At 37.2% G+C, this 18953-nt stretch overlaps 1 protein-coding gene across 2 annotated transcripts in view; it reads left to right on the plus strand.

Annotated features, from left to right (window-relative positions):
- The window catches only part of LOC121414467 (TGF-beta-activated kinase 1 and MAP3K7-binding protein 2-like), a 40296-nt gene extending 21343 nt beyond the window's left edge, over positions 1-18953 (plus strand). For both annotated transcript variants that reach the window (XM_041607648.1, XM_041607649.1), the window contains exons 2-7: positions 3599-3689; positions 4803-5856; positions 12209-12357; positions 13283-13376; positions 14724-14816; positions 17093-18953. In XM_041607648.1, coding sequence (XP_041463582.1) covers positions 3599-3689; positions 4803-5856; positions 12209-12357; positions 13283-13376; positions 14724-14816; positions 17093-17226 — 1615 coding nt within the window. In that variant the 3' untranslated portion in view covers positions 17227-18953. The remainder of the gene's footprint in view (positions 1-3598; positions 3690-4802; positions 5857-12208; positions 12358-13282; positions 13377-14723; positions 14817-17092) is intronic.

Consider the following 18953-nt stretch of genomic DNA (forward strand, 5'->3'; position numbering starts at 1 on the left):
TTGGTTCTTATTTTTTGAAAAAACCCCCAGAATTTATCAAGATTGCTGTTTATTCTTCATCATGGTTGTAGAATTTAATAAAGTATAATTCTTTCAAAAAACTCAAATTGTGATTAATCGTATTGGATTTATTTCACTCTTTTCTTTCGCCTTGTTTTTTTTTCTTCCAAAAATCAGGGAGATGAAAAATATGAGAGCTAGGACGTAAACATATGGACTCCGTAACACAAAGGTTTACGATGAATAGCAAAAATGAAAGAACGCTTCTGATTGGTTCTTAGTCAGTATTTTGCGACAAATGCACGTGTAACATTGATCTTGATTAGCCAATTCATTTAGAGATTATTGATCGCTAATCTTTGTGTTACGGAGCCATGGTGAAGTTATGACGTTGGAGAGGGCGCAGCCCCATGCACTTGCAGATCCAGATTGATTTTCATGGGGGACACTTAGAGTGCCCCTATATTTCTTCAGTATTATTTTCACACGCAAAAAAGTCAAAGAAGACATCATGCCACTCATGCCACCGACAGCTGCCGCGTCAAAGGGGGGCGGTCAATTATTTTGATTTTTTTTCATTTTGTCCTCGATAGGGAAGCCGGGGGGGGGGTCAATTCATTTTATATACATTTATATTGTGTTTATATATGGGAGGGGGTCTGCTACTGAGCATGTTTTTACAAGGGCTTAATATAACAGAAATGGCACGATTTAACACAATAAAATGTATCATGGAGGTTTATACTAAATTAATACATAATTAATAATTGTTTTAATTGAAAATGAAAATAATGAAGGCACCCATAGATCTTAAAAATATCTCATAAATACAGGCCTAAACCTGTATGAAGTTGAACAGGCATAAAGTATAAATGTTTAGCTATAGCTGAATTGATCCCGCAACCAAATAATGTTGGCATAAACTAGCTGTTATATCAGTGGCGTAACGACATGAACGAGCGAAAAAAAATTGGGGGTTATACACGATATGGCGTATCGATCAGGCAAAATTTAAAAAGAATTTAGTAAGTTGCAACCGACATGAGCATAATTTTGATGTTTTGGTAACAAAAATCCAATTGAACAAGTTCACAAGATTCTCTTTCTTTTTCCTCTTTTTTTCTGAATTGGGGGCATATGCACGACCCCCCCCCCATTAAATTATAAAGCACCACTCTGTTCTGCCACTGTCTAAAATTGGATTTAATCTTTTAGAATTTTAATCTCTTATCTAATTAATCTAAAGGGATAAGAGTAAGACAAAAAATAGTTGCAGATTACTTATTTCAAAGTATTTTTACTTAACTCCCCAACTCTGCTCTTGCTGCACTGCACGTAACGGCCCTCCACCAAATTGCCAGGCCGACTCGCCCCGTGAGCAAGTGACCGCGTTCGCGTAAGTTCACCCGAAGCCATGACTAAATTCTGACCATAAACATCACCTAACTAATCACTCTCTGACAATATTTCAAAGTGTATTTTATTACAGTCGATCCTTTGGGCCATTAAACGATAATATTTTCAATGTTATCATGACAAATAATTTTAATGAGATAGTGGCATTGTAGAAAAAACAAATTTATAAGCACGAAATGGCACCAGATATATCATCAAACATACAGCGCAGCGTTCGGGACTGGTGAGTGGGACGGCTCGCTTGGTGTTTTCGCCCCAACGAATTCGGCGAAAACGTTACCATTGCGCCGTGCGAATGTTAAATCTGCGGCTCTCAATCAGAGACTTGAATGTCTCTTTTTGCATTATCGAAAATAAATCATAGACTTTGTTTGATTTATTTACAAGTAAGTTGCATATCCGTCGTGATAATTAGGAAAATCCATGATGTCTTCTTCTAATTCTGAAAAAACTATGTCTTGAAAATGCCTATGTCAGAAAATTGCCGGAAATCGTAAAAACTTGCCTAAAATATCTCTTTTTGAAAGTTCATCCATGGTCTGGAAAAAAATGTTATAACTTTTGTAGACGTATACCGTAAACAAATACATCCTCGATCACTGAAATAAAGTGTTTGCTAAGCTTTTGTAATTCAGGCCATGTTACCATGACAACTTGGGAAAACCCTTATTTTTTCGAAAAAAAACTTTGGTTTTAAGGGTCATTTTACAGACATAAAACTAACCCAATTTTGAAGAATTGTGTTTAAATTTCACATAAAATTAAATTATCTATGTTTATACTTTCGTTTATGAATATTCATATTTCTTATAGAATCTTAGTTTTTGATTGGTCAATGTTTCAGTCATGGATAATGACAGAGCGTAAAAAAATCTGAAAATGCGCATTTTATCGGCAACCAACAAGCAAGATGGCGGAACACATTAAGTTGGCGCTTTGCACGTACGTGGTAAGTGTACATTACTTGTTGCCAGGATTGAGGCATGTGTGTACTTGTGTATGTACCGTAGTTTCACTTCCAAGCCTGACAACATGTACTGTACACAGGTACATGTATGTGCAGCAATGTGTTGTGTATGAATTATTTGTCTTGTGTTGCCTTCACATCTGATGATGATTGTTCATAATGGATATTAATTACCGGTAATTTAGATGCATTAAGTGATTTGCTGACTGTATCTCTTCATTGTCTTGTATAGTTTTTGTTCCAATATTTTCTTTTGTTTGTTTTCATACAGGTATCTTTCAAAAAATGTGAAGTGTTATAAATAATTGAATCCGGTAGATAATATCATCGCATTGAATGAATGAATTGATAGAAAAAAAGATTAAAACTTCATTGTAAATGTACATGGAATTTGACATTATTCAGATACATGTATTTACTAGGGTTGGGAATTACTTGTCAATATAATTGGTTAAATTCAGTTTAAGAAGTAGCTACATGTAGCTACCATCTACATAAATTGTTTTGATGATATTGATGAGATTTTTACTTGCACTATTCATCTGGGCACTTGACAAGTACAACAAGTACGATAATATGCCAATGGCAGTCTGTACTTTACAGGAAGAAGAAGAAGAATTGTTTTTGCCTTTTCTGTAATTGTGCGGTTAGAGATTGAGTGAGATGTGTAAATTGATAGAGACTTTTGATCTGGGGTCCGTTGCAGAAAGAGTTGCGTTTAAACGCAAGTCAAAATATAATTTGCAAGTCCCAAATGCACGCTGTTGATTGGTTGAAATTCAAGTTGCGCATGATTTTTAGAGTTGCAACTCTTTCTGCAATGGGCACCTGGTAAACAAGAATGTGGTGATGTACAGCGGGTGTACATGTGCATTGGCGGCGGAAGCCAAAAATTTCAGGAGTTAAGGTTCTCAACCAAAACATTTTAGGGACGTAGGAAAATAAATTGACAAGCAAAAAAAAAAAAAAAAAAGGTCTATGTACATGTGTGTCAACGCGTCACCTCCCCATGTCGACCCGCTTTACATATCGTCAACATGATGTACAGTAAACTTGAATCGGGTGCACCAGCAACAGGTTGTGAGTGAATGTGTTTTCAAGTTGGTCGGTAAATGAGGAATCGATGTTCACACGTGCGCATTTTAGAGCTGTATTGAGATTTTTGTCTTTGGCTGGTAGTAATGATTATTCTGTTTTCATTTATTCTTTTTGCAGTATGGCTCTAGTAGAGGAAGGTGTAAGGCAACGATTACGACAACGCTTTTCACATCTCCCTGATCCAGTCTTTGATGAATGCCTCAGAACTGTGAGTACACACCCGAAACACAAAGCTATAAGCAATGATCGTAGAACATTTTTCTACGATCGATTCCATTGGCTACAATGTACGATCATTTGTAGATATCAAGCTTACGACTAATCGCTAACCTTTGTGTTATGGGACGTAGGTGCTTACATAGCCCTGTTTTACAAAGAGTTACGATTGATCCGATCCATCGCACCAAGGCCAGGTGCCTACAGAGTCTTGTTTTTTACAAAGAGTTATGATTGATCAGATCAACCTCAAGTATATGGATATTCATCTATCATATTTTTGTCCTGAAGAAATTTGCAAAATGTCCATTTTAAGCAGAGAAGCACGCTTCTCTTCTTAAAAAAAAGAAAGTTTTAAGAAAGCGATGGATGTATGAAAATAGGTTGACATTGCTGGCTTTTCATAGTTGTGGTTGATTGGATCCATTTCAACTCTTTGGAAGACGGGACCAGGTGTCACAAAGCTGTTTATTAAGTTATGCACAAATTTACAAATGAATAGACTATGGCAAACCAAGTGTGTGTCTAATTAATGTGTTGCAAGAAAGTTGCAATTGATGCAAACATTATTTGGGTCCCCAAATCAAATCATCTGCTTCGTGCAACAAGAAATGTTAACCGATTCCCTACATGTAGTGCTACAGCTATAATTGATTATCAATTGTTATTTATCACAAGTATTTTCTTGCAAACTTCACCTATTTAAAGCGCATGCGGAATGAAGATGAAATATGGAGATTTGAATGTTGACTTTCCTTATTTAAGCACATTTTAAATGCATGCAGTGCCGTGCTCTGCCTACTTAAGATGACAAGAGGCTTTGATGCTCTTCTTGATTAAAAAAAAGACAAATTGTATATTTGATGTGGATGTTCTCATGATAATAGAGCAGTAATTGGAGAAGTTGAATTATGCCTCTAAATTATTTCAAGACTTTGACTACTCAATTCTGAAATTACCATGAGATATGTATAGGGATTGATAATGGTTCATATTTTACAAATTAATTTCATGAATCCATAGTCTGCAACAAATTCCATATAGCATGAGATGAATGTGGTTTTCCTTATTTAAAATTTTTGTTTTATTTATTCTTTTTGTTCAGAATCCAACCAACCTTAACCTGTGTATCACTCAGCTGAAAGAGAGAAGCCAGGCTCAGGAACGGAGAGACCCCATGTGTGCTGTGACAGCCGGAATGGATCCGGCGCAACACTACACACAACAAGCACCACCACAGCACCGACAGCACCACCAACCGCACCTACAACCACAAGAAGAGGCCTCGCAGGACGGCCGATTAAACAGCGACGGCTGGTTTGAGCTCACCTGGCCTCCAACCATGAACGCGGGAGGAGACAACGTAGACCCGCCACCCACCAGGACGTCGGAAGCGAACGAACCGACCAGTGGCTGGCAGGGGTATAGAGATTTATACAGTTACCGACCGCCTCTTCAGGTCTCAAAAATATCTGTGAACTTACAGGACTCTGGACAAAGAGCTAAAAGTCCCGGCCCAGTCCAACCTACAACGTCCCCTTCACAGCCTAGCAGAACTTATGATGCGGGGAATGGCAGTAGAACGCCGGGCACCCCAGACAGTATCGGACTCGAATCGAGTATAACCTTGCCGAGTATATCGCCCCCTCTTGTAGACAGGACTCCGTCGCCATCTGTTAACCCGTTCTTCCCGCCCATCGATCCTCATGCTTTACGTGCCTCACAACAATCAAACGGACGGTCATCCCCTGCAGCGGGGTATCAGTATCCGAGAAGTGCCTCGCCAAGGCACGTCCCAGTCAGTCAGAACACCAGTACTGCGCCTTCCCATTACAACTCACCGGCAGCACCGATGCCCATTGTGGGGCAACCCAACGTGGCGACGTCACATCCTGTCGCTCCGCACCAGCGCAATACCCCAGAGCCCAGACAGGACGTGAGGAGGAAAACCTCGCAGCCGGAGCGTTGGGCGGAGGTGTACTCACCCCGCCCCGAAAGCGGCGTTGAAGGTGGGGTTGGTGTTCATGGCGCTGCGAGACACAGGACACAAGTGCAACAGTCGTACCCAACCTCTTCCCAGAGACCAGCAACCAAAGGGCCGGAGAGCATGGAGCACAGACATAGAATGGGGAGTCAAGAAGAAATTAGATATAACCAAGGTATGTCTGACAATCTACAAGCTATGATGAGATAAGATCTTTGCATGCAAAATAATTATGATGAAATAATAATAATATGAGCTATTTTGATATTTTCTTTGATCTTGCTCTCCTTGTCACCTTGAACCTTGAAGAGTAATCCCTTTCAGCACCTTCAAAGCTATCCCGCGATGAAAACATTCTGTGTTTCAATGCCATGGTTAAGTAATTTGAAATTTCACTTATAGGTGAGGGTGCACCATGCAAGTAAAAATTGCCGCTTGTCTTACAAGAGTCACACAATCGATGCTAGTAATTTATTTTCATAGATGAAGTATTAATTAGTATTATAGCCATTTATAAGCTTTATCGCCAGGGATGACAGAGAAAAATGATTATCGCACTGATCATATTTTGAGGGCAAGGTCAATTTTCTTTGGAGCATACTCCTATTACAGCAGAGATGGGAAACGTACACAACAAATTTTGTAGGCATATGAGAGGGGCTTTGATTGCAGTCAAATAGGCAGCTCTGGCCATGGTCTTTGATGGCCTTATTTACTTGAGCCAGGGTGCTACATAAGCACTTTCCTGATTGCCCGGGGCAAGTAAAAGTTAGAGTCGGGCAAGTCTTTTGAAGTAAAGACCAAAACTACTTGCCCAAATTGGGCAAGAAAAATTCTCACAGTAGAATGACCAACTTTCTTTTGAAAAGGTAAAAGTTTTTTCAAGGATTTTTCGGTCAAGTGAAATAGATATTTGGACAAGTATATTTAAACAATTTAAAGATTTACTTGCCCGACTGGGCAAGTGCTTCTAAAAAGTTATATAGCACCTTGCTTGAGCTATGGATTGTGATGTATTTTTAGGGCAACAATATCTTCATACATTTAGACTTCACAGCAGTTCATTCTGCATTTGCTTTTTTGTGATTGCAGCTTCTTTCGGTGCTTTTTAAGTGGAATGCTTACATGTGCTTACTTTCCATACATGTACATGTATGTGTCTACAGCTCATGGTATCAAGATATGAACCAGGGGAATATCCCCAAAATGGGAAATCCCTTGTCTGACTATCAAGGATGTTATTGATGTAATTTACATAGCAGACAGTGCTGAATCTAGGTTAAGAATAAAGAGGAAGGGGGGGGGGGGGGGTTGGGTTGACATTGAAGCAAGAATGCTAAGTGTGTGGAGAATCAAACAAACCTTGTATCTGTTGTCAATTACGTGGTCGTAACTAAATATTGTAATATGACAGTCAATTAATGTATTATTACAGCTTCATGTGGTTTTATACAAGTGGTGTTTTTTCCACCACCTACGAGTTTCTATAACGACATTGGTAGCAGACATGCAGGAAGTTCAGAGGAAAGTCCCTAAAGAGTAGACTAATTTAGAAATCCAATCTTTTTATGTTGTTTACAGTAGCATAAAGAAACAGTTTTATATCAGTTCAAAGGGGGAATTTCATTCAAGATAGCGCAAAGGTTTCAAAGACTCTACATACTCTTGTAAAAGTATTCAAAGTTTTCCATGACAGCGGTAACAGTTGTATACCATTTCATAGGGAAAATTTTATTCAAGATTGCGCAAAGCTTTGAAAGGCTCTATGATTACAATGGAAAATTTTGCACAACAGGAGTGTTGGATACAGAGTTTAGAAGCAGATTCCCCCATAGGGAATTTCCATGGCATTGGGAGCATGAAAAGGGAAGTCCCTGTTATTAATATGGTAGCAATAAAAGTACAAATTAAAAGAAAAAGAAATCTTTTTGACATTGCTGTCTAGAAATAAATTCAAGATTATAAATACTTGTTTTCTTCAAATAATTGACAATTGAACTGCACTCCTATGATCACAATGTTCCATGTTTATTCGTACAGTCATACAATGTATTTCCCAGGTATACCAGTAAAAAGCTAAGGATTCTTCCCTGGAGCACTCTATTAAAGGTCAAGTCCACCTCAGAAAAATGTTGTTTTGGATCAATAGAGAAAAATCAGACAAGCACAATGCTGAAAATTTCATAAAAATCGGATGTAAAATAAGAAAGTTATGACATTTCAAAGTTTCGCTTATTTTTAACAAAATAGTTATATGAACGAGCCAGTAACATTCAAATGGGAGAGTCGATGATGTCACTCATACCCTTTTCATAAACCTATCCTCCAATTAGCCGCCTAAGAGTAATGCGGATAATTCAATAAAAATTGCGTTCATAAACTCCGAAAATAAGCCGCATTATTTTTACGAGCGCCCGTCCTGAAAAAGGCGGATAATCGCCATGACAACTGGGGGCGTGCCCCTCCGATGCGGTTGTGTTGGAAAAGGGTGACCTTGTGACCGCACCATGGCAATTATCCGCATTATTTGGAAATGCGTTCATAAACTCAAAATCTTATCCCGATGCCGCTATTATGCGGATAATAGCAGCATCAGAGTAATGCGGATAACTCTTGTCCTCCTCCAATTTTACGACCAAATTATGCTGCTATTAGCCGCCTAATTCATTTTCATTGGGTTTATGAAAGGGGTATGACTCACTATTTCTTTTGTTTTTTTATTGTTTGAATTATACAATATTTCAATTTTTACGAATTTGACGATTAGGACCTCCTTGCCTGAAGCACAAAACGTTAAAATAATGGAATTCCACGTGTTCAGGGAGGAATGAAACTTTATTTCTTATGACAATGACAACAAAATAACAATATTTCATATTTCATATAATAAAATGCAAAAGAAATAGTGAGTGAGTGACATCATCAACTCTCTCATTTGGATGTAACTGGCTCGTTCATATAACTATTTTGTTAAAAATAAGCGAAACTTCGAAATGTCATAACTTTCTTATTTTACATCCGATTTTGATGAAATTTTCAGTGTTATGCTTGTTGAATTTTTCTCTTTTTATTCAAATTAAGTTTTTGTTGGGATGGACTTGTCCTTTAAATACAAATGTTCCTCAGAGAAATGCCCCCAAAATGCTTAGGGTCCGTTGGAGACAAATTTTCTCATTTCCTCATTTTATGAGGAAATATTATCCCCCCCTTATTCTACATTTAATATCATCACTGGAAAAGAAGTTAAAAAGTCATGATTTTTTTTATTTTACTGGGCCATTTTTAGAAGCTTCTCTACTTAATTTTTATTTCACTGGAAATGTCAATATTTCTTCATATGTTCTGGTTATCCCTCTTTTTTTGAAAATTCAATTCAATTTAATTCGTATTCAATTCAATTCGTATTTATTTTTTACTCATGAAAAGAAATCAACAAAGTTCAAACATATAAACAGATTAGATGAATCGAATATACAATAAAATCCAGTTAACATGAGTGAGGGCAGTGGCAAGAAAGGACGAGCCTTATAAACGCCAACCCGAGATACAATAATGAAATAAATTGAAATAACACAATTATACTAAAAATTAGGAAAACAAAAATACCGTACAGACCCCAGACAAAAACAAAACTACGATACAAGAGCCTACAATATTAATGCAAATGATAATGATCCAGTAAGAAAGTTTTATATTTCTTTTTGAAAACATTTAGAGATTTACTGTTGCGAATTTGGCAAAGGATCGGAATTCCAAATAACAGGACCCTGATAAAATATTGATTGTTTATACAAAGAGGTTTTAAAAAATGGCAAGTGAAAGTTTGATGCATTCCTAGTCATATGCATGTGTATGGAACTATTTGTACAGAAATATTGCAACAGTGTCTTCGGTAAAACATTATTATGGCAAGAGTACATGAAAATTGCAATGTTGAACTTAAATGTAACATGTAGATTACTGATAGAAAAAATTGGAAAGTGGTCACTTACATCGGACAGCATGTAGGGACAGTGATTTTCCGTTTCAAAAAAATGGCCTTTTCCGTTTCAGAAAATCGCAAATTCCGTTTCAGCACGTCAGAAAACAGAAATTCCGTTTCAGCAAGTCAGAAAACGGAAATTCCGTTTCCCCATAGACTTTGTACACACGGAAAAGTGACAATTCTGTTTACACATTGAATAGCAAAATCAAAGTGCATACACTCGCACTGGCCAAAATTTGTATATGCTACTGTACCAACAACACAATAGAATCCGTTCTAATCGGATCTATGCTGGTGTATTTAATGATTTTTCAAACTGATTTAGCATGCATACATCCTCACCTTTCACATAATTAGCGTTATTTTACGGTGAAATTAAATTTCATCGATAATTTTGGGGTTTTTTGGACATCGTTATCATCAGTCAACGACTTTCGCCAATCCGCCATCTTGGATTTTAAGACCACGATATCGTGCTGTTACATCTTCAAACGTAGAGGGCAGCAACACACGACCTTGCAGTTGAGCGATCTGAAGCGATGTGAAGCTCAACCCGGCCGGCCGGGTATGATCGTGGGGTACTATCGAGTCGTGTGCTGATGTCGAGAGCAATCACGATGTGTGAATTGTCATGATTGTAGCAAAGTGAGATCGTGTTTTCTGGGGTTTTGTGGCCATTTAATATTCTCATTTTGTTGTTAATTTGGAGTAATTTCTGTTGCTATTCTGTGTATTTTTTTGGGAAAATACGTTTTCCGTGATTTTCCGTTTGAAATGCCACTTTCCGTTTCAAAAGGCCTTTTCCGTGAATTCCGTCCGTTTTCCGCGATCGCGGAAAATCACTGTCCCTAAGCATCAGACCAGATAAAATGATGTTATCATCGTCTGTTATTATGTTATCTAAAACAGATCGTCGTGTCACACAAGTGGTTTTAAAATTAATGGATGTAAAGAGTAGGACAGAGCAGTGTCAATAGATGTATTTACATAGTCAACTTTATTAAAACTTAACAAATCTATATTAAAATCGCCTAACAAATAATTTTCTTTTCATTGCACAACTTTTCAAGTATTGTTTTAAGTGAAAACATATCAACAGATTGTCCAGGTGACCTGTAGACTGTAAACAAGAACAAATACATTATTACACATACATGTATTCACTTCAATGCATATTGCTTCTATATGTAATTCTTTCACACTTACATGTACATGTAAGTCTGGTTGACTTTTATATTCAATGTCATTTCTAATATAAAAAGCCTACACCACCCCTTTTGCACGTTCTCCCTTGACCAATAAAAGTATAACCATTAAAGTTGTATATTGCAGTGAGAGCATTATCTTGTAACCAGGTTTCAGATAAGCCACTGACTGGGAATTTCAGATTCAAGCAGCTTAAAAATGATATTACATTGTCACAATTTTCCCACTAAACTTCTACAATTAATGTGCGTATGAGAAAAAAATCTTTTAAAACAGTATCACTAAAGTTCCGGTTCAAATTCACATTAAAATCATTAGGTGTAAAATATGATTATGAAAGTGATCTTTCCCTTTAAGATAGCCAGCTTTCGCTTTTGAATGTAAGAATAGATCAGTGGTTTGGATACATAGTTCTAAAAGCAGATTTGTTCTATATGATTGGGTTACATCTAAATATAGGGAGTCATGTAACATGAGACGGTTGTACATTGTATGAGTGGTATATCCAGAGGAGGGGGGCACGGGGAGAGCATAATCAAATTTTTGTCTCGCCTGCATCATAGCAGAGTGAGACTACAGGCGCCGTTTTCCGACAGCAGCGGCGTCAACATCAAATCTTAACCGAAGGCTAAGTTTTTGAAATGACAGCATAACTTAGAGAATGTATGGACCTAGTTCATGAAACTTGGACAGAAGGTAATTCAAGTATTGCTGAACATCCTGCCTGAGTTTCAGGTCACATGACCAAGGTCATAGATCATTTAGGGTCAATAAACTCTGGCCAAGATGGGGGTATTTGTTGAATTACCATAGACTTTATAAAGTTTATTATGGATCTGTTTCATAAAAATGGACATAAGAATATGATTAATGACTAACGTTACTTTCGTTCCTCAACTTCTAATCTTTTAGAAGAAATCACAAAGGGAACAAGCCTTTGCTCATGTACGTGTAGGGTCGACCCTGTGGAATTTGAAAACCCAGACTTTAGCGACCACCTTCGTGGACAACCTGGGGTCCGCAACACAAAGCTTGGCAATGTTTGTATAACATTTTTCTACAATTGATTGCATAGACTACAATGTACAATCAAATGAATCAATCATGAAAATATGTACGATTAATCGTTAACCTTTGTGTTAGGTGACCCTGGAGATATGTAGCTGTAAGCTTTTTTGTCAGACTACCATTTAATATATATTCATTCTGTAAACTTGCTATGAAGTTGTTTTCTTTCTGTAATTTGCTCTGAAGCAGCTTGAGCATCTATTCTAATTAGGAAATTGCGTTATAAATCTATTATTCATATTTTCATAACACTTATGCTTTGCTACAGCTCTGATCATGCACCAGAGCGCAAGGAAAGAGAGACTAAGAAAGGACTTAGACGAGGAGCAGACGAAACTAGAGAGAATGAGAGCAGAGATCAGGAGTATGGAGCAGGACCTCAATACAAAGCGATCTCACCGATCTCACTTCCCATCGGTTAGTCTTGATACTATGTCCCCAGTGTTCTGTCTTCTAAGGCACAGCGCACACTTCACGATCCGACTTAGGGTGCAAAATTTGAACAAATCGCACTTTGCATTAAATTTGACAATTCTCAAGAAGTAATATTGGCAGTGACATACATGTATTTCGTAAGCATCTATAAATATTGAGAATGATGTGTAACGATTTCATCCATTGCAGTTTCATAATTTTCGTCAGACGTTCAAAAATGTTCTTTGAAATTTGCTGTCACTTTATATAAAACAACTGAAGACGCAGTTTTTGATCAAATCACATTATGCATTAAATTTGACAGTTCTCAAGAAGTAATATTGGCAGTGACATACATGTATTTCGTAAGCATCTATACATATTGAGAATGATGTGTAACAATTCCATCCATTGCAGTTTCCTAATTTTCGTCAGACGTTCAAAAATGTTCTTTGAAAATTGCTGTCACTTTCTACAGAAACTGAAGAATCAAGTTTGTGATTTCCTCCGCCTCAGTATTTCAATTTTCATCGGATGAGCTGTCACGTAATGTGTAAAATCTAAAAGAACACACTTCAAGAATGGAGTTGAGAGTTCAAATAAACAAATGTTTTTTTCCCCAGACCATATTTGTTGGTTCCTTGACATTTACTCCGGCGACAATTGCTCCGATGGAAAATCTGCACATTAAACCAAACATAAAAACTAACCTCAAGAACTTAATAGACCATAACCCTAATCTTTACATTATTCCGAACGAAAAACTCTATTACAATCCTTATTCTAACCCTATGCCCTCTGAGATATAAAGACCAGAGTGGTTGTCGCAGGAGCAAATGTCGTGTCACCTATTTGTTATCCCTCTTAGGATCTCTTTAATATTGTGACGTTTAAATGGATTTTCCATTGATTTTTATTATCTCCACAGAATGAAGAACTGAGCAAGATGAGAGAGGAGAAGAGACAACTCCAGATTGATATAGAGTGTATGAACAAAGAGATTGATATGTTTAAAAAGCAAGGTGAGTTCTATATAGTCTGCTGTGCAAACCCTTCACTTAACTTACAGGGTCTGAATTGCAGCCTACTCATGCCTTGTGTAGCAAGTTTTTTTTGTATGTGTTAGTCTTTGCGTGGAGACACACTTGTTGATCAAAGTTTCAATCAGTTCTATGCTACCATTCACCATTACAAATCTTTCTATGATACACACTTCATGAAGGGAAGGCTATCTTAGAAATAAACTTCTTTGAATTAAACCATTAAACATGATGATTTTTTATAAATCAAAAACATTTATGAAAGTTCAGACAAAATGGGATTAAAATACAAATAAAAAGTTGTCTTCTGTCAAACAGAAATTGGCATATACATAGAAAGGAAAATCTATCCAATTATTTTAAAGACAGAATTGATTCTGTCTAGTGGTACAGCACACATTACTGCAGTGTGATGAAAGGCAGCTGTGAAATTTAGGCCCAGCCTAGGTAAAAGGCTCCCAGAGAGGGATTTGGACCCATGACCTCTGGATTACTAAACTAGTGTTGAGTTAAAGGTCAAGTCCACCTCAGAAAAATGTTGATTTGAATCAATAGAGAAAAATCAGAAAAGCACAATGCTGAAAATTTCATCAAAATCCGATGTAAAATAAGAAAGTTATGACATTTCAAAGTTTGGCTTATTTTTAACAAAATAGTTATATGAACGAGCCAGTTACATCCAAATGAGAGAGTTGATGATGTCACTCATTTTTTTATTGTTTGAATTATGCAATATTTTAATTTTACGAATTTGACGATTGGGACCTCCTTGCCTGAAGCACAGAATGTTAAAGTAATGGAATTCCACGTGTTCAGGGAGGAATGCTACTTCATTTCACATGACAATAACGAGAAAATCAAAATATTTCATATTTCAAACAATAAAAAACAAAAGAAATAGTGAGTGAATGACATCATCGACTCTCATTTGGATGTAGCTGGATCTTTTATATAACTGTTTTTGTGAAATGAAGCGAAACTTTGAAATGTCATAACTTTCTTATTTTACAGCCGATTTTGTTGGAATTTTCAGTGTTGTGCTTGTTGAATTTTTCTCTTTTTATTCAAATCAATTTTTTGTTGGGGTGGACTTGTCCTTTAAGGGGCATGTAGGTAGCATGAAAATGTAACTTCTACACATATGATCATCGATCGTTGATTCTTGTGTAAAGGAATATTTTTTTTCAATGTGAAATTGCGAGGGTCCATTTTCAGATGGCTGCATTAAAGCTCACTAACATTGCCGAGTCGGCTTGTATTGAAATACCTGACCATTTCGGATGTTAAATGCTGCATATCACAATAAAGGTTTGTGATTTTTCCCCTTAGGTTTTACCAACCCGCACAGCCAGGAGTATTTCTATGCTAATATTGAACAAGGCCCCACTGGTCCTATACCCCCAGGCCCACCGATAGTCCCTGGTAAGTAGATTTATCATTGTTCTCATTATCATCATCATGGCAATTATCATCGTCATTATCGTCATCATCATTGTCATCGTCAACATCATCATCATTATTTGCATTATGGTTATCATCATTGTCATGGTTAAAATTTTCATCATTCTAATCATTCATCATCATCATCATCATCGTCATCATCATCATCGTTATCATTATTGCCCTCATCCTAATTGTTATAATCATCATCATCCTCCTAAAGTTTGATAGTTACCCGCTCTTGTATCATCACCATATCTATCATCATCTGTACCATCGTCGCTGTTGACGTCGTCATCATTTTCATCAATGTCATTTTGGCTGCAGCGATGTTGACAAAAGACAAAAAATATGTCTCTACAGTCATGGGCTGTGATATGAATGTTATCTTTGTCCTTCTGAACTGTGACCTAATAATGCTCATTAACAAAATATTTCTGGAAATTCATCCTTGTTAAATAATTGTTTATGAAAATAACGGCATTATCGTGGTTTATGTCACCAGTCCATTCACTGCCGTTTATTTCGTCAACGGTGGTGACTTCTTTCCACTGCCTTGACTTTGTACACAACGAGCGCACACACACAAGAAGAGAGGTGACAAATTTCACGATAAGGCCAAAATAACAAAATTTTGACAGATTCTCACAGGTTCTCAATCTCCCTTGGGCTTCAGTACCGTATAAATCAACCTGCAACATGCTAGCAGTATCTTAGCTGTGATAATCCTGTACAAAAATGGCTCCTCCAAACTCAAAAGAATCATCAAGAATTCAAAACAGATTTAACAGTACTAACAAGTCCCTAAACCCAACCACAGCAGCGGAAACAACTATCGGCTTCAGTACCGTATAAATCAACCTGCTAGCAGTATCTTAGCTGTGATAATCCTGTACAAAAATGGCTCCTCCACTCTCAATTACCAAATGAATCACCAAGAATTCAAAACAGATTTAACAGTAACTACCAAGTCCCTAAATCAAACCACAGAAGCTGAAACAACTGTTTATAAAAGTAAAAAAAAATCCAAACCTCTATTATTCCATAGAGAATGAAGCATTCTAAGAATTTAAGTACAGGCATTCAGCATGGCTGTTCAATTATCTGCCTGCTTTTTGTTCAGTGTAATACATTGTAACAATGAAATGCACATAGCTTCTCTTTTTTAATACACAATGGCAGTGCAAATTATGAGATTTGTATGCATGTACATTTAGTCAATCAAACATGCCATCTAATTCAAGTTTATCCTTGATTATTTGTAAAAATACAGAAACAAGAAACAAAACTAACCTCTTTGCCTTCCTTAGTGACATAATCAAAGTCTAAAAATGTCAAGGATGCCTTTGCAAGAGGGAAAGCCTGATCTTCACAAACAGCCATGATCATTGTGTCTTTTGTGTGACTGTTGCTATACAAGGCATAGTATAAGGAGGTGCTAATATACAGAAGTTTGTTACTCATTGTGAGTTTAGAATAAAACGGCCAAGTCACTTCTGTGCTAATAATTTTTGGCACTAACAAATTACAATGCAAACAAATCTAAATTAAGGTGAACAAAAAATGGAAATTCAGATGTACTTGCGTCATGGTCATTGTTATCATCATCATCATCGTCATTATCATCATCATCATCATTATCATTTTCATCAGCAGCATCAGCATCGTCATCATTGTCATCGTCATGGTCATCACCGTCATCACCGTCATTATAATTGTCATTATCATTATTTCTATCATCATCATCATCGTCATCATCACTGTCATCATCATTTATCATCCATCACCACCATCACCACCATCATCACCGTCACAGTCATGATCATCATTGTCATCATCATAGTCATTGAATTTGCCATCAAGACTGTCATCATACTTTTTTCTTCATCGTTATCATTCTCATCGGTATCATCAGCATCGTCACCATTGTCATCACAGTCATCATCACCATCATCTTGATCATCATCTCTTACATGTATCATCATCATCATGGTCATCAGCATCTTCATGAATGTCACTGGTGGGGGGGGGGGCGTTGAGGGTGTTGAAACTTTAAGAAATGCATATGTAGGCCTAATATCAATTGATTTGTGAACTCGTATGAACATAAACTCATATTTTCTCTTTTGTATGCACTTGTTCAATTGTTTTCACTGTAATGTTTGGGAAGTATTTTCAGTTATTTTTTTTTCAAAGTGATTTGTGAATGAGAAATATAATTAGTAACAATAATCATTTCATTTTCTTTTTTTATGAAGTTTCAGATCCAGTGTCACCTCCAGTTCTAGACCCAGACGAGGGCCAGCAGTGGTCCTGTACGCACTGTACCTTCCTCAATCATCCCTTCCTTGATAAGTGTGAATGTTGTGAGATGCCTCGGGATAGTGCCTGAACAACGATCGTCCACAAAGACATCAGATCAAGAGACCCCTAGAACCTCACGGCCAACCAAAGGCATCTCTTGAATAGAATGATATATTATAAGTGGTTCGTTAAGCCCATAAAGACGGAGATTGACAAAGAATAGGAGTCAGGAACCTGCTTGGAGGATCACCCAGCTGTGGTAGCGTGTGAGTGTGATTAATGAGAAAAGTGTGACATCTTGCCAGTGGTGTCGGTATGTGCTGTTTGGGAGATAGTCCGAAGCTTGACGTCCGCAAGGATTCCTGTGACCTTAGGTGGTGCTGTGAGATAGCTGATATTCTTAGCCATCATTTGCTTGTGAAGAATGAACTGCGGAGGATGTCATCGATGGGAGATGCATTTGCTGCTTTAGAAATGCTACATGAATGCTGCTATCATCAGTCAGTAATAAACTGAAACAACTCTTTGCAAACACAGAAATATCATTTGAAGCTACAAGCAATGCCCATGCCAAATGGAAATTCTCTCTTAATGTTCAGATCCTACTGGATGATCCCCAAGCCATCACTTTTAGTTTTAAATGAAGAATGACGAGCGATTGATGACAGTTCTTGATATCAGAATATAGATATGAGGCATGATGGTTTGTTGGTTGTGTAGTTGTTCTCTAAATCAGAACGTTTCGGGTTCAAAACCCAAGTTGATGTGCTAGTGCCTTATGGAAAGGCATTTATGTGTATTACCAAGCCCCTCAGTGAGGACCTCATGAAATGGTATCCCAGGGCAACCATTTCATGAAGAGTGTCAGCACAGACAAGTTGTCATTCCCTCACAGTTTCTTCTCAGTGACATTCTTGGTTTTGATGGGCTGAGAAACACTGGCTATTGTAATTGTTGACCATTTCCATGGTAACTTAGAGTGAATGACAAGTTTTCTTTGCTGACATTTTTCATAAAATGTCATGATTTCTTTAGCATTCAGGCGGGTGATTCATAAGCTGTTCATAAGTTATGAGTGACTTTACGAATGACTGGTGATCCTTTCTTAGGTGCCATTCGATAACAATGAAAATTTGGTGTGTGTCATTTACCAAAAGAAAGATGATGATTCGTTCATACAGATGCCTGTAATATACAAGCAGCTTTATGGAACACCCACCTGAAAGGTCAGAATTACAAATGATTATTTCTTTATTGATGAGTAGCTTTAATGTGAGAATTTGGCTTTTGATTTCTGTAAAAAAAAGGGCATGTGGTCCACAATACATACATGCATCCTTCCTTTAAAATCACCATGTAGGATGTCCCCTCTGCGTAGCAAGAAAATTCAGGGATAACTGAAAAAGCCGACTTCAATAAGCCTCTACCAGTGTCTACACTCGATGTAATACAACTCAAGTTACACATTTTTTTATCCAATTTTATTTTTTTTCTGAAACTACAGTGTGGATCGATGAATTTTTTTCACTTTTAATTTAGAATTGTTTTCCTGGAAGCCAAAATTTTCTGTTGTGCCATTGAAAAGGAGCTCCTCTGCTAAATAGTGATCATTTTACCTGTTTGTAAATTTAGTTTGCATGCCATGGTGTCCAAATATGATAAAAGACAGTGAAACAATATTGTACCTTCTTCTTTAACAGTCATTAACGAATGATATTACGGTCCTTTTCAATGTATAACGGCCACCGCACACCTTACGACTGTTCGCGATCCGACTTTGGAACAAATCGCACTTCGCTCATTTTCTGAAAATGT

Source organism: Lytechinus variegatus, chromosome 4 (genome assembly GCF_018143015.1).
Source record: "Lytechinus variegatus isolate NC3 chromosome 4, Lvar_3.0, whole genome shotgun sequence".
Classification (NCBI taxonomy): Eukaryota; Metazoa; Echinodermata; class Echinoidea; order Temnopleuroida; family Toxopneustidae; genus Lytechinus; species Lytechinus variegatus.